The sequence below is a fragment of the Spermophilus citellus genome (assembly GCF_964194105.1).
Source record: "Spermophilus citellus genome assembly, chromosome: 8".
Lineage (NCBI taxonomy): Eukaryota > Metazoa > Chordata > Mammalia > Rodentia > Sciuridae > Spermophilus > Spermophilus citellus.
The window spans coordinates 28,744,254-28,770,602 of NC_138189.1; the positions used below are offsets into that span (position 1 = coordinate 28,744,254).

The window sequence follows — 26,349 nt, forward strand, 5'->3', positions numbered from 1 at the left end:
GTATATTTGTAATTTGGTAGAAACAAAGCAAGTTAAAAAAAACACTTCAAAACTTTTTTAGGTGGAAGGAAGTGGGAAGAGTGGTTTTTTTTTTTTTTTTTTGTATGTATATGTGCTTCTGAATAGGTCAGACGGGTTACTGTGACATTAGTGTCACCTTGTGTTGTGGCCGCCTTTTACTCTTCCCACCTGCTTCTGACAGTTTTGCTTTGAAGGAAGGAAGGGGTTCAGAGCGGATGGCTGTTGTCTCTCTGAGGCCGGGAGTTTCCCAGGAACAGCTAAACTACAGATTTACGTAAGCCATCTCTTGACCCAGGTTTTGCTTAGTTGAACTTCCTTTTTTTTTTTTTTTTTAAATAACTGAACTCATGACTTGTCATTTTTAGTAAATCCTGACACTGCTCCAACATTTACATTTTTCGCTGCATTAAATAACATGCTGTGTCAAAGAGAGGAAAAGTGCAGATTCAGTTTGTTAGAATCGCCACTTTCTCATGATTTTGGACTTTCTTTACCATCTCCCTGCCTGGCTAGGCATGATTTCTTTCTTTAATTTTTCTAACAATGTGAAATACTAAAGTGATCTTGACTAAATGAGGTGAGGCTGAGGTATGAGAAATGTCTACAACTGCAGACTATTCAGCTTTACTTCAGCTTTTAAGCTGCAATAAGTTTACAAAGTTATATTGGAATTCAAGAATAAAATAGACTTACTGTCGTACTGGTTGTTATTAAGAAAATGATTAGAAAAAGCACATGCATTTTTTAAACCCCATAAAAGAAATCAGGGGTGTTTTGTTTTGTGGTTCCTTTTGTTTTTGTAGGAATGGTTAACTTATGGCAATTTTAAAAAGTTTTCTGTAACTTAGTTTCATGATTTCTACATTACAGGGAATTCTATTTATGGGTGTGGGGCTTCATACCCCACTATCAATAGGAAAAAGTCACTAGAGTCTTAGTAAATAGAAGTATTATATTAATTTTTTTTTTGGCCTGTGAAAGTTTTTCAAACTCTCCCTCTCTTTCCAGTGTCTTAATTCTGACTTTTCTTGTCTCTCCCTTGACATGGCTTACACTTCTGGTCTTATGTGCCTGTAAGCCATCAGAATGAGCTTCAGAGAAAGATGCAGTTGTACCCTGTCAATAAAAGATATGGAAGAAAGATGAATAAAGCTAGTTTATTCAGAAACAGGATCTGGAAAGTGCTTTGTTCACCAATTTAATCAGAGGAAATTCTTTCTTTTCTCCTTCCCCTATTCTTTCCTCTTCCCCTGTCTTTCCCTTCTTCCCTTCCTCCTCCTCTCTCCCCTATTCCTCTTTCCTTAACCTGCAACCCTTGTTCATCAAAGGGGAGAGTTTGTCTCATTTGAGGACAGAATAGCTAAATCCAAAATTGAATACTTGATTGTCATGTAGCTTTCAATCCTCCTCCTCCTCCTCCTCCTCCTCCTCCTCCTCCTCCTCCTCCTCCTCCTCCTCCTTCTCCTTCTTCTTCTTCTTCTTTGTACAGGGATTAAACCCAGAGACACTTAACCATTGAGCCACATCCCCAGATCCTTTTTATATTTTATTTAGCAATAGAGTCTCACTGAATTGCTTAGGGCCTCACTAAGTTGCTGATGCTAGATTTGAACTTACTGTCCTCCAGCCTCAGCCTCCCAGGTCACTGGGATTACAGGCATGTGCCACTGTGCCCAGCTTCAATAATTCAAAGGAAATTCAAAGGAAATTCTTGCCTAAGAAAATTTAATAAGTAAAAGAGTTATTGGTATTTTTGCATTTATACTCTTAAAATTCAACTTTTAAAAAGTAAAAAGTAACATTTACTAATTCAAACAATTTTCTAACTATATTTTTTTCCCTGCAGATACACCAATCAGCTTATTAATTAGCAAATACTAATAAGGGCCTAACATATATAAGATACTTTATAGGACTTAAAATATAATAGTAATAAGTGTCAAAGTTCTAGCTTTTAAGGAAATTGCAGTTCAGTTCAGGAAGTAAAACATAAATACTTTAAAAATTGTAAAACAATGCAAGAGATAAATAATAAGCAAATACAATATAACAGTACTGAAAGACAGGAACTGGTGATCATCAAAGAACAGCCAAGATAGCAAGTGAGAAGGGAACAATTCTGGAGGACTGAGGTGACCTGGGGGGTGCTTCACTTAGCAAGATGGATTCAAGGGTGCTTAGGACCTGGAGAGGATTGACAGAGAGACAGTGAGTTCCACACAGGAGGGGCGATAGGAGCAGAAACTGAAGCAGAAAAGTATAAGGTGTGTTCAAGAAGGGATAATGAATATAGCTGTGGGGTCAGAGTGGAAGATTTGGCAAGGTCATACTGAAAATAAGTTTGGAAAAGATCATGGAGGGCTTTGAATGCCTCATTTAGGTCGACCAGATGATTGCAACCGTTATAAACAAGGCCTTCTGTCAAAGTTCATCCAGAGAATGGGATCAATTTTATGACCTGAAACACACAAGTCAGGCAGACATTCAAACCAGAGACCCTTATCATATGACTAAGCAAATGAATCACTCATCGATTGGTATTCTTGGAATGGCTATAATTGAGGATGAAGATGTGGGTATTTAGTTTATGATTAAGTTCATCTCTCTCTTAGTAATGAGAAGTCATTGGAAAATTTTAGCAAGAAGAGTCATCAAGTTTGTTTTTTAGTATCACTATCTCGCCATTAGAAAAAGATGAGTTTAGCAATGGTAAATGAGAGAGCTACTAAAGAGTCCATGGAAGAGATGGTGAGGGCTTGATGTAGATGGAGGCAGTAAGGGCGGCAGGAAGAGAACAGAGTTGGAGAAATTTGGAATTTGGGACCAATAGGCATTGGTGGCAGAGTGAATGTGTATGGGGCTGGGAGGCGCGTGGACCATGGGGGAGAGAGGGAGTTATGGAGGGGGTCTCTCTGGGACCCTGGTCTGAGTTATTGTTTTGTGGTATAACATACTGTTTCTTTGAATTTACTTTTTAGGTGTTGTTTGATCTTGCATTTCATCTCCATTGGAATTCCAATAATTCTGAACAAAAGCAGATAGATACCTTTGGCCCATAAAGGTAGCTTATGTGGAAAGTGCTGTTACTTTTTAAAGCAATTCAACAAATCAAGAGAGATATACAACATTGTTAGAATTTATATTACTTTCAGCCTCTTCTCTTCTTCATTTCACCCCTAATAGACTCTAAGCATAATTCTTTCTAGACTATTCTAACAGATTTTTTTTTGTTTCCCTTTTTTTTTTTTTTTTTTGGCTTATAGACAGAAATAGTCTTTTAGCCTTTCTGACCAAAAAAAAAAAAAAAAAAAAAAAAAGAAAGTTAAATTACTGGAAAGGCCTGGACAGCTACAAACATCTTCCTCTTAGGCCTTACCACAGTGTAAGAAATAACCACAAAAGCCTTTCCTTTTAAAACATGAAAGAGTTCTACTAGACATAATCTAACCCCCCAAAAAAATTGGGAAAAATTTTGTCAGCTGTGAAGACTCCACCATTAATTGCTTTATCAATGTCCCTAGCATGCATTCATTTATTCCTTAAATAGTTTCATGAAACAATACTGAACTCATCCTAGGAGAAGGGATCACAGAATTGAATGAGGTATGCTTCCAGCCCTGAAGATCAGCCCCAGAAGGAGATAGCACAGTGCCATGGTCAGGGGCACTACCACAGAAATCTCAACATTGCCCTAATGGTTGATTATAATTCTCTTTGCTTGTAGACCTATTGCCAGCTCCCTCTTCTGTTCTTGGCCACCTTTCTCACAATCATCAGTATTTTTTCCCCCCAAATCAGCATTATTTTATCAATATTCTGCTAAAGCTCCTCAATTGACACTGAATGTCCATTGTCAAAAAATAATCCAAGGGCTGGGGATGTGGCTCAAGTGGTAGCACGCTCGCCTGGCATGCACGGGGCACTGGGTTCCATCCTCAGCACCACATAAAAATAAAATAAAGATGTTGTGTCACCGAAAACTGAAAAATAAATATTAAAAAATTCTCTCTCTCTCTCTCTCTCTCTCTCTCTCTCTCTCTCTCTCTCTCTCCCCCCCCTCTCCTCTCTCCTCTCTCCTCTCTCTCTCTCTTAAAAAAAATCCAATTACCTGGGCCCTTCACAAATGCCCACATCTTAGCCCCAAGATCTTTCCATACTATATTTGCCCAGCTAATCTCTTGTCCTGGTTCTACTGAAGATCTCACTTCCCTTACCCATTACAATTGTGACCACCTCAGAGGTTCTTTCCATAGTGGCCCTTGTGACAACATCAACTCCACACTTAGCTCTGCTGTCACCTCTTGAGAAGAAGCCCTTAACATTCCCAAGAAGAATTAGCAAAATTTGGTTATATATATCACGCTGTATGCATAACTAAAGCACTAACATAAGGTCTATTACAAATTTTATTTATGTAATTAGGTAACAATAATAATAAAAGATATTTATTCTCATTTCCTGCCAGAAATTTGACAACTGATTTACTGAAAAGGTGAGTGGTTGAAGAACTCGAGGCACAGAGATGTTTTCCCCAAAGAGAAATAGCTGGAGACTGGTGGCAGTAAGGATGGCAGGAAGAGAACAGAGTTGGAGAGATTTGGAATTTGGGACCAACAGGCACACTTTGAAACCAAGTTGGTCTTATTTCTGTGGTAGTGCCCCTGATCATGGCACTCTAATGTCTCCTTCTGGGGCCGATCTTCAGGGCTGAAAGCATGCCTCATTCAATTCTGTAATCTCTTCTCCTAGGATGAGTTCAGTATTGCTTCATTAAACTATTTAAGGAGTAAATGAATGCATGCTAGGGACATTGATAAAGCAATTAATCTATTCACAGCTGACAAAATCTTTTCCAAGTTTTTTTGGGGGGTTGGGTTATGTCTAGTAGAACCCTTTCATGTTTTGAAAGGAAAGACTTTTGTGGTTATTTCTTACACTGTGGTAAGGCCTAAGAGGAAGATGTTTGTAGTTGTCCAGGACTTTCCAGTAACTTTCATTTTTTTTTTCAGAAAGGCTAAAAGGCTATTTCTGTCTATAAGCCAAAAGGAAAAATTTTTAAAAAGAGAGAAAAAAAAATAAGCAGAAAAAATTCTGTTAGAATATTCTAGAAAGAATTATGCTTAGAGTCCATTAGGCAACTTGAAAGGTCTTCTGTATGGACAAAAACCTTAGGAAGCATAGTCTATGGGTGAAATGAAGAAGAGAAGAGGCTGAAGGTAAATTAAGTTCTAACAGTGTTGTGTATCTCTCTTGATTTGTTGAATTGCTTTAAAAATGAATAGCACCTTCCGCATAAGCTACCTTTATGGGCCAAAGGTATATGCTTCTGTCAGAATTATTGGAATTCTATGCAACAATTTTAATAATAAAAGGCATTAACATATATGGAACACTTGATGTTTGAAGGGCTTTGTTTAAGTTCCTATCTAGTCCTCATTGCCAGTCATGTGGGGTAGCTACTGCTTTACCCATTTGGCAGATAAAAAATGTACCACCAGAGACACCAGTTTAGAAATAAGATTTCTTTCCTTGGCTGACTTCATATATGTTCAATATGTATCTTCTGAATTATCCAGATTCTTGCTCACTTTATGTCTGCAGCCATCACTGGATGTACCTTCCTTCTGTCTGTCCCAGTTCCTGAGATTCTTTGGGTTTTCCTGAATTTATCCATCTGGTGACCAGAGTCCTAAAGCTGTCTCCTTTTGTGACTGAGCTAGCTCATCAAGGACTGAGAGATGTATTTATGAACTCTTCCCCTTGGCAAAACCATAATCAGATTGAAGGCTTAAAAGGAGTGATTTCCTAAGAAATAAGCAAATGAAAAAAAAATAACAGAGAAGTAAAACATAAAATTGGTTGTACAGTAATATTGCATGGGTTTAAAACAAAAATCTAAGCTGAACAAAGATATGGATCTACATTTGCTTCCCAAACATAGTCACTAGTTTTATTTCCAAGGAGACCACCCCAGGTTGGAACTTCTTGCTCTGAACTTTGTTTTTATTTTGTTCCTCAGTAATCTTTTCTCTATGCAGAGGCACTTCCTTTTATTGTGAGGGCCAAGCATCTCTGACTTGCCTCCAGGAAGAAGTTGTACACTGACTGTGCAATTGTAAGAAGGTCCACAATGACAACAACAACGGGATATTGGATGATGCTGGTGTCTTTTAATTTATTCATTTAAAAGGTGTGTGTGTGTGTGTGTGTGTGTGTGTGTGTGTGTGTGTAAAGACTTCAGTACATACAAAAATAGAGTAAATATGCAATGAACTCACATGGACCCATCTTTCATCATTTTCTGCTGTGCTTACTTCATCAGATGGCCTTGTTCATTCTTGTGGCAGTCTTTTAAAGTGAATCACAGACATATCAGTTTATCTGTAAATACTTCAGAATACATTTCTAAGGGGTAAGAACAAAACAAAATGACCACAGTTCCATTGCTTGACTCAAAAATATATTTAGTGATTACTTCTTAATATCATCTACTATGCAGCCTCTGTTCTGTATTGAACTACTGACTCAATTTCTTTTTTTCAGTTGATTTACTCCAAAGCAGTATTTCCCATAAAATCTGGACATTACATTTGATTTGTGTGTCTCTGCCACCCTTTGTTGAATTCTCCACGTGGGCCGTGTCCTTTGCAGACATTATTTTTGCCTACCTCTATGCACAACGCACAAGTAGGAACCATCTTTTCTGTTTTCCAGTTAGAGAATTCCAGAAGCGTCTAGATGGCTTGCCTCAGCTTGCAGACCTCACAGGAGCAGAGGCGGACTGCGAAGCCATTCTTTTCATGCCTACCTTCTCCTCCTATTCTTTGCGCAAGCCAGATCCTTGCTTACTTTAGGCCTGACATGTTTACCACTATGTCGTGTTGCCTCTAGCATCCTTTGCCCCTTGGGGGTGTTCGGAAATTTAAACTCTTTCAAAGAACCGGTTAGGAAGGGTGGTTGGATCTTTTATTGAAACAAAGGTTTGGAATGGAGCCTTGGATGGTGGTTTCTCTGTTTATTTGGAATTTTTCAGCTCTTGAGTCAGAAGCAGGCTTCCTCTTTCAGCTTCGTTTGAAGGCTTAGCTACTTAGGAGCAGCCTGATATACTTTCCTGTCCTGTTCATTTGGGGCACAGAAGCTCTTACTTCATTTTCAGAGCAGAGGTCACAGCCATTCCTATAGCAGGGAAGGACCTGCTTTCTCTGGCTTAGGCTACAAGTTTATGTCCATTACTTTCTGTTGACGACTTATCACTCAAATGTCCTTAAAATGCTGTCCTTAGAGTTTTGAAAGGCAAAGATGTTTTTCATTTGTGTTTACACTGAAAAGTATCATTCTCAGAAAATAAAACAGATGATCAGTTATAATGCTCTTCCCCAAATTTTGAAATTGCATGTACTTTACTTATTTTTTCTAAGGGCAATATATATATATATATATATATATATATATATATATATATAGATTCACATGATGAGACACTTGTTCTCTTAATCCTTTCTCTAATCTTTTGAGTAGATAGATCTCAGGTTGGTGTTAATGTATTTTTATATCTAACACTTGCAAAGTTTCCTTTTTTTTAACAGAGAATTGTTCTGAAGTTTGGAAATCTTGGCTGATAGCAAAACTTACTAACACTTTTTTTAATGTACTTATGTTTAGCATTTTCTTATATTTATACAAGTGGAAATTTTTCCATTTATGGTAAAAATATGAGATTTTCTTTTAAAACTATTAATATAGGCAAGAAATAGTATTTTTAAAGAAAACATGGAGCAATAACAGGTAATACCTTGAGCACTTATTTCATATGATGGTCTCCTTGAAGTTATATGATATAACTCAATACCTCATCTGAATGTCTATTAAGCAGGTACTATTATTTTTAAAATGAGGAAACTGAGGAACAAATAGCACACTTTGCTCAAGGTCACAGTTTAGTGAGTTGTCTGAATAGGAGTTGAGCCCTTTGCTTCCTTCTAATCCTTCCTTCAAGGCCAGAATCTGACATATGAAAATGGGGAGCATAATTTGGAGGTGCTTGCTGGGATGAGCAAATGGAGATTCCAAGTTATACCACCGCACATACTAGTTTTAACTTACAGATAAGGGATCTAGATACTTAAAGATGGTTAAAATGTAATGTGCATCATTTTGTATGTATGTTTTTGGTCAAGTTATTTTCTCTCTCTAAACTTCTCTCATTTGTAAAATAGGCATAAGTACCATGGACACGCACACACACAGAGACACAGGACTATTATTTATTAAGTTCAGGTCTTAGTCAGACCTGGATTTTGCTATAAATTAGCCATGTCACCTTGGAGAGGTTACATCAGCAAAACAGGGATGATACTACATCAAACCATTGTTATGGCTTTGGATGAAATAATGTAATCACACATGTGTTCTCACTCAACTCTGAAGTAAGCGCTCATTTGATTGGTGGTTTTGTTGAAACCAGAACTGTAGCACCATTTATGCTACCATTAATTTTTGTGCCAGATTATTCCTTTGATCAATATTCTATCTAGCTTGTTTACAGTGCAGAGCCATTAAAAATTCTGCATGAGCCACATTATTATAAAACTGAGAATACAGTTTATGATTATGATGCAATAAATGCACTCAAGTTAAGCAAATGGTGACTACTACTTAGTTAAACAGGCCTCTATGCAAAAATAAATACAGAGTAGAGTGAGCAGTGGAAGCCAGGACTTACTGACCAAATGCACCTTCTAAAAGTCCATGTTAAAGATACACAGAAAGATAATGATTATATGTACTTTCTCTTTCTACCATTGATCACATCACTTTCTCTTGTTTGTCTTCTAATATAAAATAAAAGACTGTTTACCAGAACAATCTATGATACATGTGTGGGGTGGGAGAGGTGTGGGTAGCATTAGATGAAGGAGTTGTTGCCACAAGATATTATAATAATAATCTGAGAAAAGATCTGGGTGCATGTGTCCTAAGGTAAATGATAAAAGTAACAACAGCAGCCTGACAGTTTTTGTTGTTGCTAGTTGTATAAAGCTGTTGTTTTGTTGTAATACCATGTGGCATCTGTGCTAAATGATGTTAAAATTATCAGAAAGTCCTTACCATATCACTGGACACAAAAACTGTTTCACAATAACTGGAAGAGAAGAGTAGAAGGTTCCCAACACATAGAAATGATGAGTGTTAAAGGAGATAGAAATGCTAATTACTCTGATTCGATCATTACACATTATGTACATGTGTCAAATCATACTGTACCCTATAAATACATACAAATACTATGAATCAATTAAATTTTAAAAAGTACTATATTATATGGTAAACACACAAACCAGTAATGTAGTCACTTACATTAATGTAGTTACTTACATACCATTGCCAAGTATCATGTTCTGTACAGAACTGTACATCCTGCACTTTTATACAGTACTTTTTTTTCACACCATCATTACCACAGACACTGAACAACACGTGCACAACAATGGAGAAAAAAGATCATGCACTACATACTTTATTTCATTTAATGCTTACAACAAACCTAGAGACTATGTAATGTGATGTAATGGTTTTAAAATTCAGGAAACTGAGGAAAGGGTTGAATCAGAAGCCTGGAACTGACCAAGTGAGCCCTCACATGGTCAAGCAGAGTGGCACTGGGGAAAGATTAGCTTTGCTGCTCATGCCTGCTTCTGCACTCTGTTGGCGTCTCACAGGAGAACTAGCACTTTTGAGCTGAAATATTCTCAGCCATCATAGAGGAAAACAGGAAGTGCACTCTTGCACACTCTGTGTATATGGAAGGCAAGTGAGATAACTAACAAGAAATGAATTTTTTAATATCTCTGAAGCAGGATCAATTTTGAGAGTATCATACATGTCTGATAAGCATTTAGAGAAATGCCCAGTCTGGAAGGTTATTGTATGGATGCTGAAGTGCAAGCTGGATCATGAAATTAAGCTGAGTCTCAGAAATATCCAGGCGTATGATTTAGGACTTGACAGACTCTTTTCAGCAGGCCGCTGGGACCTTACCTAGAAAAATGCTGAATATGCCCAAGTCAGTTTGTGGGGTTGCACGCAACAGATAAAATTGTCACTCTAGTTGAGTCCAACTATAAAATTCTCTACGTAGTTTTAAGAATAGGAGGATTATATTGGGGTGGCATGTAAAGAATAGTGAGTAATTAAAGGAATCCTCACAGCAGCAGCGGGAAAGCTCCTGGCACCCATAACAGCCACTTCCAGTGTGAGTGGTTCTTTGGTTTCAGTGTTTTAATCACTTCCAAGTAGATGAGGCCTGTGTTGCTCTTAGCAGTGTAAATACAACACATCTATAAACATCTGGATTACTTATAGTTTTATTATTTATAGATTTCTTGAGAGCTTTATAGTGAGGGCAAAAGTGCGACAGAAGCCCCAGTTTCCCTCTTTATAAGGACGATGTGTATCAAGGACACAGCTTACAGAGAGCTTGAGAGCCACATTTTGATTTGCCCAATGAGCCATCTCCTTGTGCACTAACATGTTGACAGTGGCATTGAAGAAATTGTATTCTGCAAGTTAAAATGTACAATATTAACATGAAAACCATGTTACTTGAGAAGAATAGCAAAGTTGAGTAGAGGTAACAGAAGGGTGCCTTCTAATTAGAAGAAGGGGGCGGGGAGAGCAACTAGGAAAACTTCAGACTTCCTGCGGAGGAAGGCTTCCAGAAAGCCATGTGAGGACACTGGGCATGTGGGCGAGGGAAGACGGTGGAAGGACAAGCAGAAGCCTTCTGTTTGGCTTGGTGCTGACCCTGGACAAAAGTGAGTTTCAAGAAACAATGTGCAAAGCAAGATTAGTACACAGACAAAAATTGTGCACAGAGAAAATCATGCAAACAGAGAACTGGAAGGGGAGAGAGTAGATGGGTAGTAAAAAGAAGGGAAGGCAGCACTGAAAATCCCCTATGTCTGGGCATTCAAAAGCACCTGTGCTACCACAATTTATTCCCTCTGTGGTTGTATGTCAGATGAAGTGCTTACCTGAATTTTCATAGATGAGAAAAATAATCCATCTAGTAAATACTAGAACCACTCTCAGTGCATTAAGATGCATTCGTGAACAAAGATGAACTGACAGGAGAAACAATTAACATAAAGAAAAGATAAAAACCTGGCATGTACCTCTTGCCCCAGGCTCAGTCCAGGTGATATGTCTTCTGACAGGAATGAAGAGTCTGCTGTCCTGTTTAAATTGATAGTCATCTCACAATTCTGAGGCACATCCTTGATGCCTCAAAAATGTAATTACGTTGTAATGCTGCAATGTAGTATACTTTAACTTCTACTGTTTCCTAATTCCAACCTATTAAATCTTCTTAAAGGAAGTTTTATATGGTTCCATGATTATGTAATGTCTACAAAAAATGAAATTCAGATTCAACTTACTTGTACTGAGTGCTCAGCAGGAAGCAATGTGACATACACTAACATATAGCAGTTATGTCCTCCTTATCTCATACTTTGAAGTAGGCTTTTAAAAAATATTGTGGGGCTGGCCATGTAGCTCTGTGGTAAAATCCATGCTCAGCATGCATGAGTCCTTGGGTCTGATCCCCAGCACTGAAAAAAAACAGAAATTATTATAGGTTTACAGGAAGTTACAAAAGAGTATTTTTTTTTGCCCAGTTTCCTCAGTAGTTTCATCTTAACATAACAATAATATAGTATCAAAGCCAGGAGGTTGACGTTGATACACTGTGATATGATGTGTGTATATAATTCTGTGCAATTTTACCAAATGGGTAGGTAGATTCATGTGCCCACCACCACATTCAAAACAGGACTGGTCCATCACCACAATGATCTCTTTTTTGCCACCTCTTTCTAGTCATGTTCCCAGATCAGTAAGTACAAACAATCTCTAATTATCTGTTATACATCTTTAAAATTACATAATTTCAAGAAGATAATGTATGTGAAATCAGAATATGCAAAGTTTTGAGACTTGAATTTTGTACTTGGCATGATGCCTAGTGGCCCTTGGAAAATGAAGTTAGAAGCTATTGCATGTAGCTTCAATTTGTCCTTTTATTAATTGAATAATATCCAGGATTTTGAATATATCATCAAAAACAATTTTTACAGTTTCTAGACTTGGCTATTACAAATAGAGTTGCTATGAACATTTGTGTGCAAGTTTTTTGTGATGTGGTTTATAACGAACATTTAAGAGAGATTTAGAGATAAGTGTTCCACAGTAACACTGCTCTCAATCACTTAAACTGGTATCCAAACTCAGATGTTTTTAACTTATCTCTTGTGCTGTTTCCACCATCCCTCATTAAATGAGAATAAATTGTTCTGCAGATAGTGTAGAAAAGAAATGATTATATATGCAATTATTTCTTGATAAAATATTTGGTTGAGAATAATATATGCTCAGTGCCTTGATTGTTTTTATCAACTTGTTCATTGAACATTCACCTGTTCATTCTCACAAACTATTGTTCAATTAACTATCAGGTACCTGTGCTGAATGTTGAAGAACAATGACCAACCTACTAGAGATTTTACCAAAACCATGTTTGTGGCATAGAGATAGTTTGCTCTATGTTAGTTGGCTTTAATAGTTTTGAGCTTTAGTTGGGAAATGTTTGTTCCAAGTTCATGTGAGTGCTCTAATAATATTCAAATGTGTATTCTTAAATTTAAATTGGGTTGCTTTACTTTGTCTTATCTTAGGAAAACAATTGCTGAACATGCATGCACAAATACAAGATCTAATTTTGCAAGATATGCAATTCAGTGCTTCTTCTAAGTAGGGGTGAGGTTCATATGGGGTTTTATTTATTTACCAATAAATAATTTCTTCTACTTATTCTCTGTCCCTCCCAATAGCATGAAAAATTAATCATCCGTCCACAGAGTACCAAGAGAATTTCTAAAGATCCTCTAGGTAAGGAACATTTGCTCCGTACTCATAGTACTTTTTCTCCTCTCATATTTTATGTATGCGTGAATCCTTCTACAAAATAGACTGGAGAAAGTGACTTTTCATTTAATCATTAAGTTTTATCATGTTTAATAAATGGAATTTTCTTGCAAAGTCATGTACATATAAACCAAAATATCATTCTCAAATATGCATGTCATGAAATTTGTACTGAAATCTATAAGAAATATAAATCTTTTTTTATAATTATACAAAATAATGTGCATGTATTTTATTTTTTATACCTTTATTTATTTATTTTTATGTGGTGCTGAAGATCAAACCCAGGGCCTCACATGTGCAAGGCGAGTACTTTACAGCTTAGCCACAATCCCAGCCCCATAAATCATTTTTATTTAGAAATATAAATTAGATAAGTAACAAATAATTTGTTAATTTGGTAAATAGACAGCAACAATTCATTCTGAAATTTTGACCATTAAATTGTAAATGTTTAAGTGTGTTCAATTCAAACCTACATTTGTGGTAAATAGATTTAAAGAGAAGTATATATTAGTATGAATCCTCAAAGAACATATTTTATATTTGGCTGTGGTTATGCATAATATTCAGGGTTATGTGCAGGAAAGCATGTTGGTGTATTATGCTGATGCAGATTTAAGGGCAGAATTGACACCTTTATTCTATTTTAGCCTTTAAAGCAATTCTTTCTGTGATGTTAATAGCTATTAATGCAATCACTTGTCTTCAAAAGACATCAGTGGATGGGTTTTCACTACTTTATCAGGCTCACCATGGATAGCACAGAATTCCAATTAGAGGTTACACTTAGGGGTACCAGAAAATGCATAGACTTTACTGAACTACATTAGAATAGAACAGGAATTAACTTTAGTATTACAATGTAGTATCTCAGGAACAATACAGCTGCTTTAAAAGAGAAGGAAAATGATATAGAAAAAAACAATAATAACAACATCAATAGATGAAAGCTTGGCAAGTTCATCATTGTTCACTTTTAAAGAAATTGATATTCAAATAAAAGCATAATTACTGCTCCTGTCAATAATCACTGGGTAGCATAAGAATACAATAATTCTTCTTATGTGTGCTATGAAGTCCTGAGTTGCTATCATGTCATCAAAGCTTCTATAGGAAGGTTGGTGGTAGATAAGGCTACATATTTTCAGTACGATAAAACTATTAAAAGTTTAAATGCCAAGTTTAGAAGTTTAGACAATAGGATAATAAATCTTTCAAAGATTATTAATAGGGGACTAACAAGATCAGATTGGATGCAGAATGGTTGTGCAGAAGTTGTGTGCAGAGGACAAAGTGAGTCAAAACTGATAGCAAGGATATAAATTAGAATGTTGTACTCCATCCAGCAAAGACAGATAGGGCATTGTGGTCATCAGTTCTCATCTCTGTGACAATATGCCTGAGTTAATCAACTTAAAACGAGGAAAGGTTCATTTTGACTCACAATTATAGAGGTTGTAGTCCATGATGACTTGGCCCATTGCTTTTGGTTTGTGGTGATATAGTACATCATGGCACATGGTGGAAGATGCCTGTTCACTTCATGATAGCCAGGAAGCAAGTAAGAAGGTGCCAGGATACCAATTTCCAATTCACTGGTAGAGATTTTGAGAAAAATGAATATTGCAAAGACTATTCTAGGATTTAGGAAACAAAGTTAAAGATGAGAGATAACAGATCTGGGATATTTCACCTAGAAGCTATGGTCAAGTAACTAAGAATTGATGAATTCATTGGTAAAGAGAGCAGAAATAGAAGAGGCCTGAGGTAGGAAGCAGTAATTTAGCAGCACCAGGAGGATGAGTCAGACAAGGGCAAGAGAAGGAACAGTAGATCTTGGGGAGAACATGAAATCCAAGGAAAGAAGTTAAATGTTTTGTGGAAGTCTAAGAAGATGCAGGCCAAGATTCACTTGCTGCAAGTAATAATTAAGAATTCTCTAGGAAGGTTTGAATAAAGGCCGAAATAGCAGTTTTTATAAAGGTCATAGAATCCCTAAAGCAAGCATATAAGTGCTCAGTAGATAGTGAGGAACTTGAGGCCTCATGGCACATGAGACATTAAAAGATTTTTATGGTTAAAAAAAGAAAAGGGAAGAGATAGCACAGTGGCTTTATATTATAGTATAAGGGGGAAGACCTGAGCATGTTTATAAGAACCATGGAAGGACCCACAGTGAGGAGGAGATTGAGGGACAGATGTAAAGGGAAAATATTGGATGAAAAATGCAGGGTGGGATGGAATCCAGCAAACACAGGCAGAGATTTTGTAAGAAAGTACTTTGGGAATGAAAACAAGGTTATAAGAACTCAAGCAGAATGGCTTTGTGTAAAGTGGGAAAAACAGATTTGGGCTGGGTGAAACAGGAGAGTGAGACAGGAGAAAAGATTTTGGTTTTTGCTATGGAAATTCTGAAATTGTGATTAGAAAAATTTTAAATGGATTTGTGAATGCTAAGGGCTCAATAGAATAAAATAGCATAGTGTTTAGTAGGCACAATAACATATTTTCATAATTGGGTAGCTGGAGTAGTTCAGCTACTACTGATCAACCTTCAAAACAGAGGCCATTTGGGGACACTCAATATCCCCCAACCTTCATGACTAGAGTTGACAAATTGACAATAATGACAATAAGGCTAAGGTGGATAACATGTTTTAAGTTGGATGCATGACCATATTTGATGTATATAACTGATCTTTAGGAGCAGCACTGGCACAGAGGTATGTAAGACCCTGCAGGGGCGATTGAATGACAGCAGGCATTGCTCTATTAGTGATGGGGACAGAGAACATTATGCAGAAGCAGAGGAATAGAAGCTATGGGAGTTTAGCAGGTAGTAGTTAGTAGTAATATAGAGAAGCTGAGGCCATGAAGGAGGCATGATTCTGGCAGATGATGAAATGGGAAGAATAACTCTGAAAGTCAGTTTCTAATTTGAAGTCACAGGACAGGTCACTGGAATTAATAAGATTAAGGAACCATGCGGTCAGTAGCATGAATGATTATCAATGTCATGGCTGATGGCTGGCGATAGATAATGTGGGTAGGGGAGAAAGGTTCACCTAGGTAGCATAGACATCTAAGTGAATGCATTGCATGATGGTAGAAGAACAATTATTTGAAAACAAACAAGGATATTTAGCTCCTTCCTTTAAGTAATATTCACAGATAAGCAGCTTTATAGTGTAAAATCAGAGCGTAATTTATATGAGGAGGTAGGTGGAAAGGGTAATTAAGTAATAGGGGGAAGACATGGAATTCTTTGCTCATATAAGGCCAGGGAATGAGCCTGAGAGTAGAAGAAAGTATGCAGGCTAGGTCTGATATATGGAAGGGAAAAGATAGTTTATGGCTTGTATATGGAAGAGGAAACATAGAGGGATACAGGGGATTTACTTAGAGTGATGGCTTTGAATTATGCAATGAAAACCATAGAAATACCAGATGGAATCATGGATTAGGAAGCAGGCAGGAGTCTCAGGTTAAGGGGAAAAATACACAGAGAATATAGGATATATTCAGAGGAGATGTGTTCAAGTCAAAATAGTCCAGAGGTCCAGAGGAAATGTTGATGTAATGAACTTTGCCCAGAATGCTCTTTGGGTAGTGAAATTGGTGAGCTGTGTATAAACACACACACACACACACACACACACACTCACACATACACGTGTGTGTGTGTGTGTGTGTGTATTTGCATGAATATGTGAGGACCAGCTAGCTTCTAGCATAATTTATTCATCACTTTAATACTAATAAAGATGAATATCTTTTTGAACCTATGAAACATCCTTTGACGCAGTGCTACAAGGCTAGGAATGGCAAAGGACCTCCGGTGTCAGCATTCTTAGAAGCCTGTTGAAGATGCCATGTTTTGCCCCATGCTAGTCCTATTCAATTAACTGTGGGCTGGAAACCAAAGAAACATTTTAACAAGTCCTTCTGGTTCTCAGGTACATTAAAATTTGAGGAGCATTTCTAGCCCTTTACCATAGCTAGCAGGCTCAGATGATGACCTCAGCAATGGCAGGAATTCAAAAGCTCTCAACTGTCCACCTGGGTGGTCCCACAAGTCTCTGCTGCTCAGAAGCCAAACCAGAGGGCTAGTATATTCCTGTGAGCAGGTGTGAAGGGTTGAATTAGCACATCCCTCAAGCAAGCTTCCTAACACTGGGTGTTCTGTGTGTGCCTCCAGAAGCCCTTTGGGATAACTTGTTCCACTGGCTGGCAGAGGAACTCTCAGAAGAAAATGCTGAGGTCCTTGCTTCGTCCCTCCCTCTGCGCCGTAGCACCATTCAGCTCATCAAACTCAAGCACCCTGATGACCTCACGGAGCAGATCCATGAACTTCTTTGCTTCTGGAAAAAATCTCTCCCAACTTCCACTGACAAAGTTCGCCTCCTGGCTCGTCACCTTCGAAAGATGGGCAGGAGTGATCTTGCAGGAGAGTTCAAGTTCAAGTGGGAAAATAAAGTATTCACTGAACCCCAACAGTGGTTTGATATGGAACCTGAGTAAGAGCTGGTGACTCATCCTTTTGCCTTAGAAAAACTCTCATGGTTTAAAGACTGTTTCTGTCAAGGTTTACTGAGAATTTTTCAAGTGACATTGTTTGAAGTGGGTTTGTTTGATAGACACGAGAAATCAATTGAAACAATGGAGAAATATTAATAGACAATAAGACATTCCTGTTTCTGCGGGCTTCTTCACTGTGAGTGACATGTTTTCTGCAACTCTGAAAGTCTTGGGTTTGGTCAAACTTCATAGCATTTGCAATAGAGTTGGTCCTATTTACATTTTAATAGCCAAGGCTGCTTGCTATGTACACACGAAAGATATGACTACAAAATCACTTTTTAAAAATTGTTATCTATGGAAAATTAAATGTGTTTCCCATGACTCCAAGCAACCAAATCAAGTTACAGAGATACCTTGGGACCCACAGGTAGCAATACAAAATAAATGGGGCTGATGTTAGTAATAGCAAGTCACTTTTAGAAAACAGAAAAACTTGTAATAAGTTAAAAATAGAAAAATTCTTTAGCTTTTGACTGCCACAGCTTCTCTTAAAAATAATGTAGCTTAGAATAGGGAAATATTCTTATTTTATTATTAGTGAAATGAGGCAGTGCAGAAAAAATGAATTGTAAATAAAAGAATTCAGGGCCTCTTTTACCTACTTAAAAAAAGAAGTCTCAGTTAACAGAAACCTAATAGCACAGGCCAATATGGTGTTAGCTTGCAAATACCAGAGGCAATTAGTTTCAATTATTGACACCTAGAAATTAACAAAATCACATTAAAAAATTAAACATGGATGGTTCTCAAGTTTAAAGACAAATTTTTTTATAATCAGGGACTTGAGTATCTTCATGGTATATGTTGAAAAAGGAGATTCCAATTTCCAAACATATTCCTAAGAAGGAACATTTTATTAATCCAGATTTGTTTTATTTTGTTTTTAGTTTTTTTACATTCCCAAAAAGGCACTAAAAGTATTTTCTCATGTGTTCTAGAATGAAGACTAAACAGCCTAAAGTATTCATTATTTTATAAATAAGGAAATAAATGAATTTGTCTCTTATTTTGCAATTAGAGATTACTATTATGAATATTTTCTTGTGGTTTTTCTTTTTTCTTAGAAGGAGATTTTGTATTTTTATGGCTATAGATGTATTCAAGCACATTTCCACAAGAGCTCACGTACACGTGTATACCCTAGTATGTACACATCTCCTGATACACATTATCTCATGGTCACATCCTTCTTACTCATATGCATCTTAGTTTCCTCATGTGCACACTCTGACACACACACACACACATACACACACACATACACACCCCTCCACACATCTGCCTCAGACACACATGCTTATTATTTACTACACAGCCTCATGTCCACCTGTGCATCTCATGTACATGCAGACACGTCTCCCATATACACTGTCATGTGTCACACAAATACACTTACATACATAATCACACACACACACACTGAACATAGATATTGTCTCAGATCCATCTGTTTAACCTCATATACACTTTCACATTCTCTCTCACATGTAGTTCTCTCCCACACCTCACACAGAATATACTCATCACCATGCCCACCCCCAGGTAGATACCCACAAATATACTGTATCACTTTCCACGTACACCTTCACCTGCACACATTCTCACAAATATACCCCATCTCACACACTCTGCTCCCACCCATCTTTCTCTCCCACACATACTCACTCATATAACTCCCATATTTACTTTCATAGGCAGATACACACATCTTTACACACACAGACACATTATTTCCCAGAATTAATAATTTGCACATATTATTATAATAGAAAGACAAAACAAAGGTATCAAAAGAAAAAAATGATCTTCTCTTCAGTGTCTCTTATCTTTAGATAATCCTGGAATCAGTCTGATGTGGTGACATGTGCTGTTTTCCTGTGTTGGGAAACTACCCCTGAACACCCTCACAGCCATACCCCGCCCCTCCCCATCCTGTGCACCTGATCTGTCCCGCGGGCTGATGTGTATGGATCACATCAGTGATGATGCTCCAGGCTTCTCATTGGGTTTGGCTAATGGGGAGCTGTAGCAGGAGAATGATGGCCAGACTGTGTCCCTCATCCCACAGTCCCTACTTCTCTGGAAGAGGCCCCTCAGGCCACTCTCTTCTGGGTCCTGGTAACTGGTTTTCCTCTTATCTCTTTAGCTGTAGGTGTAGCTCAGCTGTCTTGCTCAGAATAACTGGGTGCTCCCTGTGGTTCCCTTGTGTCCTCTCTTCCCCTTTTAAAATAAACTTTCCTTTGATTTTCTAGTGTCAGTGTGTTGTATGGTTCTCATTAAGAGCCTGACGGATAACACCTCTGCACTCCTTATACACAGATAAGCAACTTATACATGCATATTGTCTCAGAGTGGTATTCATTTATTATTTATACAATTTTATACATTACTGTTTTATTCAATTATAAGCATTTTAATGTCTTTAGGCATTTTAATAGCTGAATAATAGTCCATTTCATAGTCATATGATTAATTTTTAGTATTACACATTTTTGAAAATGTTTAAGGAATGATGCAGTAGATTCTCTGTTATTCCTAACATTTTAATCAACTTTATGTTGTTAAAATTCATTCATGCTCCATGTGTGGCCATGATTTCCTCATTCTCATTATTGTATAATATTCCAGCATGTTCAAGTACTAAATATCACAAATTTATTACACTGCTGATAGACATTTGAATAGATTTGAATTGGGGCTACCATAGACAGTGATGTTAGTAATGTTCTTTACATACCTTTTAACAAACTAAATATTCATTTCTTTCAGGGATATTCCAAGAATGGAATGATAATTTACCATTAGAAATTTGATTTATATTATTACCTTAATAAATTTAACCTTGTTGTCCATTCAGAACCACTTAGCAATTAATCCTGGGTCATTATTATTGAAATTCCTGTTTTATACCAGAGGGGTAAGAATAATCTACCACTTACAGCCAATCTTTGCATCTTGAATCACCAATTTCACTGACAAAACCCCATCATTATGCCAATTATTAAGCACCCAATTTTATAAATAATATAGTTCTAACATTTATTATCTAAATTAACAAAACCTAGTGTTCATGACAGTCATTGTGATTAAATACTATGTTTGAAGTATTAATTCTTGGTTAGAGCAATTGACTATTTTTAAAATGTAGCTTAAATGAAAACATATATAATGTCAGATTATATTTTCTGATGTATTTTAAAGATAGAGAGACAGCTTAAAAATTGAGATAGGTATGCTTTGAGAACATAATAATCCAGTTTTCAAAATAGCTAAATTTCATGGGGAAAATTCTATTTTTGTAACCCAGTATTTTTTTAGTGGGGTTATTGGCATTTTTGAATGCAACTTTTTTTTTTTTTTAACTTGAACTGGTTCATGAATTGCTGGCCATTCAGCATCCCTAACATGTGCCAACCAAATGCTCAAAGTACTCCCTACTCCCTCACCTTAGCAAGTACCACAAGCAAAATTCCTCACATACTGTTCTGCTCTTCTGCTCACTGGGAGGGTAGGGGTAGGGGTGGGGACAAAGGGAGAGTGTGGAGAACAACTATTTTAATCAACTTTTGGCTTGAAGTGGAGCATGGAAACGAATAGGAAGAGGAAGCTAAGGAAATCTAGAACATTAGAGTTCAGGAGGGGCCTAACTTAAACTCTGCAACGGCTACCTGTGTTTAGGAGGAATGTTAACTGCTGACTGCTGACTTGCTCAGAAGGATTCTCGGTGAGGAGTCTGGAGCTGAGCTATAGAATGAGCAGCTTAATTTACAAAGGCAGGCTTCCATAGAAAGGCACAAGTGCAGGGGAAGAGGAAAATACTGAGTGAGGTCAAAATCATGGCTGAGCTTGCTGGGGGATTCCCTTGCTGCTTTGTGATCTAATCTCATCAGAGGGCATCTTTCCTGTACAAACATTTTGGCAGATGTGACATCATTTAATCTTTAATTCACCACATCTCCCAGTCTGCTCACTGGCAATCACCTACTTATTATCTAATATATTAAAGATTTACTTACTTATTATGGTTATTATTTATTTTCTGCAAATAAGTACCCACTTCAATGCACTGTCTTTTTTGCTCCTTGATGTATTTCCTGTAACTCTGTCAGGCACTCAATAAATGTTTTGTTATTTTTATCTTTTAAGTAAGAAACTGCAACTTGGAGTTACAGTGATAGTCAGTGGTACAACCAAGGTTATAACTCAGATTATTTTATTCTCAAAGGATTTTGATTGTTTTTTAAAAAATTATTGTTATTTTAATTTTTTCCTTTTAGTTATACATGACAATAGAATGTATTTTGATATCAGATATACATGAAGTATAACTTCCCATTCTCATGGTTGTACATGAAGTGGAGTTACTGGTCATGTATTCACATATGAAGACAGGAAAGTTATATGTGAATCATTCTACTGTCTTTCCCATTCTCACACCCCACTCTTTCCTCCATTTCCCCCTGTCTAATCTGGTGAACTTCCACTCCCCTCCCCACCCTACACCTTGACCTATTGTGAGTCAGCATCCACATATCAGAGAGAACATTCAGCCTTTGTTTTGGGGGGATTGGCTTGTTTCACTTAGCATTATAGCCTCCAGTTCTATCCATTTACTGGCAAATGCCACAATTCCATTCTCCTTTATGGCTGAGTAATATTCCATTATATGTTACCACATTGTCTTTTTCTTCTTTTTAAGCATTTATTTTTTAGTTGTAGGTGGACACAATACCTTTATTTTAGTTTATTTTTATATGGTGTTAAGGATAGAACCCAGTGCCTCACACATGCTCGGCAAGTGCTCTATCTCTGAGCCATGACCACAGCCCAATACCACATTTTCTTTATCCATTCATCTGCTGAAGTGCACCTAGGTTGGTTCCATAGCTAAGCTCTTGTGAATTGAGCTGCTATGAATATTGATGTGGCAATGTCACTATGGTATGCTACTTTTAAGTCCTTTGGGGATATTCCAAGGAGTGGAATTATTCGTAGAACAATTTGAGGAGTATTGGTATGTTCTTCTTTGAAGGTCTTGTAGACCTTGGCTGAGGATCCATGTGGTCCTAGACTTTTCTTTGTTGGTAGGCTTTTGATGGCATCTTGAATTTCATTGATTGTAATTGATCTGTTTAAATTTTCTGTTTTCCTGTTTCAGTTTGGGTAGGTCATGTGTCTCTAGATATTTGTTGATGTCATCATGATTCTCTATGCAGCATGCTTTTCAGTTTAGTCAGGCAATGTCCTTGATCCCTAAATGTTCCATACCTAGATACACCTCAGACCTCCAAAAAGTATGGGTTCCTTCAATTCCCTATCCCTCCACTTTGCTCGCAGAGGGATGGCTCTGACCGGTACTTCTAGGTTGGCCTTGGCTGCAGCTCTGACACTGGAGATTTCTTCCTTATTTTATTATATCCAACCTCCTGAATCCCTGATCTGCTTTGAATGTCCAGTTTTAAATTCCAGTAAAGTCCTCCCCCTTTTTGTTATTCATCCACCTTGCTGAGAAGCTGCCTGTCTGCTTTCTTGATTTCATGCCACAGAGCAGCCAGGAAAGATACCTCCTCTGATCTGCCAACTTGAAAACCCCCAGAGTCTTTTACTTCTGTTGCCATCTTTCTATCCCTTGCCTATCCCCAGTCCAAACCCCCTCACCAGTCTTTTATTTCTTTCTCTGTTCAAATATTTAAATTTAAAAAAATATATTTTTAGTTGAACACAATACCTTTATTTTATTTATTTATTTTTATATGGTGATGAGGATCGTATCCAGGGCTTGGCACACGCTAGGTGAGCACTCTACCACTGAGTCACACCCCCAGCCCTCTGGGATTTTTTCAGGTTGCTAAATTCTCAGGATTAGATTTATTGCCCATGACATCTTATTTTTTTAGTCCAGTTATAACATTTCTCTAAACTGTTCTGTCAACTTACCTGTTTTTCTCCAACTAGTTTGTTCATTCCTTGAGGACAGTGCCTTGAGTTTTGTCCATCAGTAAATTTTCAACACCTTGCACAGGGCCCACCACACAGTAGATAATAATTCTTGGTTGAATTAATGCACAAGTAACATCTACACACTCTTTCACTTTTCCTGTGTCATTGTTCTTCTGGAAGCAGGCCTGTGGGGGCAGATGTCATGCATGAAAGGGCAAAAAGTTAGCTCAGATTGTAAAAATCTGCCATGCCATTCATCAAGCCAGAATAACAGACTTAGATAACACCAGCTGCAAAGTTAATAGAAGTCAATATTTCCTCCAAGAACACACTGCAGCTGTAAAGTGTGCCCTTCTTCAAGTAACTGCTTTTGTTCATACTGAAAAACTTTATCATCAAAATGACTTTCATGAATGTTGCTGTTTGGAAGAAATATCCCTTTCTTGCCTTCAGAGTATCGCAGTCACTTTGACACAGAAAAGAATTCTTGATTTAAAAACCAGGTGCAGAGCTTCAGATAAAGAATTTCTGGATACAACATTGCACATCTATCTCAACATTAATGTTTCCAAAGAAATGGGACTGTGGATCCCTTCCCACTACCGACCTAACATTGACCCCTTTATACCAGCTCTGCTTTGCTTTGAGCCTGTGGAGACACTAAACTCCACCCTAGTTAGTACTATATTCTAAAATAAGCCTTTGCCTTTGTTTAATGACACAACCACCATTCTCCTAGTATACAGTCGGGCTTACTGCAATGAGTCAAAAACTCAATTTTTTTTTTTAATTTTGGGTGTGTCCCTTTTGGTCCTTCCTTGAATGAGACACTGATGTTATCCTCTGGTGGGTGGTTTGCCCAGTGGTTCTCAAATTCATGGCATATTAGAATCAGCAGGAGATGCCTGGACATAATCAGGGAAAATCAAATTGAATGAGTCTAGGTTGAGGCCCAGGAATCAGAATTACAAAGCTGCCTAAATGCAGCCAGGGTTAGGAATGATTTTCTCTGGTCACATGGACAAAGAGCAATGTGGAATAGGTGCTAAAATTCAGTTTTTCAGATTCCAAACTCTGCCCTCCACATCAGAAGCTTTGGCTGTAGACCTGAGGAGTCTGCATGGTCAGTGACTATCTCAGGTCATGTGTACACTCAGGAAAGCTAAAAAAGGACATTCTTGACTGTATTTTACTTTCTGTCCAGAACATGCTCTCATATTTCTCTCTCTCTCTCTCTCTCTCTCTCTCTCTCTCTCTCTCTCTCTCTCTCTCTCTCTCTTTTTATGGTTAGCCCTAGACCAAAACTAGCAGGAGAGAAGAAAGTGATGCATAGAAAACTGTGTGTCATGTTGAATACAAAGGCTTTTCTTTGTGAGTCATCATTTGTGATGATTTATCTATTCCCAAGAATAAGCAGGGTGGAGTCAGGAGCTGAGGCGGGGAATTGGAACAGATGACAAGGAGAAACACTTTATTCAGTCCTCTAGGACAGAAGAACTCAGACTTAGTTTTAGTAAATAAGAAAAGTCTACCATATTACAAATATGAACCGACTCCTCAGGAAGCTACTTACTGAACACTCATCAATGTGTTGTGAATTAATATTTTGATCACTTCTGTCATTGAAAAAAATAAAATTATACTCCAGTTTCTGTGTGCTAAAAACTTAAAATGCACCATGATATTCTACTCTTTTTGAGATTTATTTTAAAATATGCTGAGGACTTAAAAATTGGAAATGAGACGGGCCTTGCTCGACTGAAAGTTTCTGTGTGTGCCAGGCAACCTGAAACCTTTCTTTAAAAATAGTGCAAATGCCCAGATGCAACCACAAGGGGGCCTCTGTGTCACAGATAAAAATTAAGAATGCTATCAAGATATGAATTTCTTTATGTAGTGAAAAATCTGTTTGCATGATCCTTTAAGTAAATTATGAAGTCATTTTAGAGGGGATAATTTTACCTATGGTCAATAGAGTATCAATTTAATAATACATTATTTTGTGGCTGACTACTGCTCAAAGATCTGAAATCTCTCCCATTTGATATGAAGAAATCAAGTATATAGATACTGATGCAATTATAGAGGTCTTTATATTTCACTGTAATTTGCTTTCTTAGTCAAGGTAATTTAAATGATAATGCAATGTATTATTGATTATTGACATTACATGTAGCTTTTTTGAAATATGACTGAAAGTTCAAGCTATTGACTCTGCTTAATAGCTAGCAAACCTACCGCTCTACAAAATTAAATCTTGCAATGAGAAAATTCTCATTCCTAAACTTCCTAAGCAATGGATCTTCTTTTGTATCTTTCTTGAAGTAGGTTTCATTATTTGTTAGTATTTACTGTCAGAGGCCCTTTTGCCAGTTTTAAATTCCAAACTATTGACTCTGAAATCAATATATTTTTGACTCACTTCACTTTCCATCAAATGCTATTATTGACTGACCTGATTTCTAAAGACTTTTAATTTTTGAAATATTTTGAACAGGGATATTGCCTTAGTTTGTCATTAAATAAAAGTGGCTCACATACACTAAAAATGAATTTCTGATATAGGTTTATGATTTTTTAAATGATCAGGAGATATTTTTCAGACTATTATTTTCAGTTGTGATTTTATAATAATATATTTAATGAGATAAATTAGAAACAAAGTCAACTATGTCCCTCCACAACACATCTCAAAAGCACATAAACTAACCCAATGAAAATAACAAAAGCAAGGGGCTTTTTGGAGGGCAACTTATTCATATAGAAGAGGCTTGTCAGCACCTATGGAGGTTAGCCCATTCCTGAGCATGCTCAGTTCAA

At 37.2% G+C, this 26,349-nt stretch overlaps 1 protein-coding gene across 1 annotated transcript in view; it reads left to right on the plus strand.

Annotated features, from left to right (window-relative positions):
- Positions 1–17,529, plus strand: part of DTHD1 (death domain containing 1) — a gene marked incomplete at both ends in the record, with an annotated part of 58,728 nt that extends 41,199 nt beyond the window's left edge. The window contains 2 exons of the mRNA XM_081304147.1: positions 12,912–12,969; positions 17,207–17,529. Of these exons, the coding sequence (XP_081160273.1) occupies positions 12,912–12,969; positions 17,207–17,529 (381 nt within the window). The remainder of the gene's footprint in view (positions 1–12,911; positions 12,970–17,206) is intronic.
- Between the last annotated feature and the right edge of the window lie 8,820 nt (positions 17,530–26,349).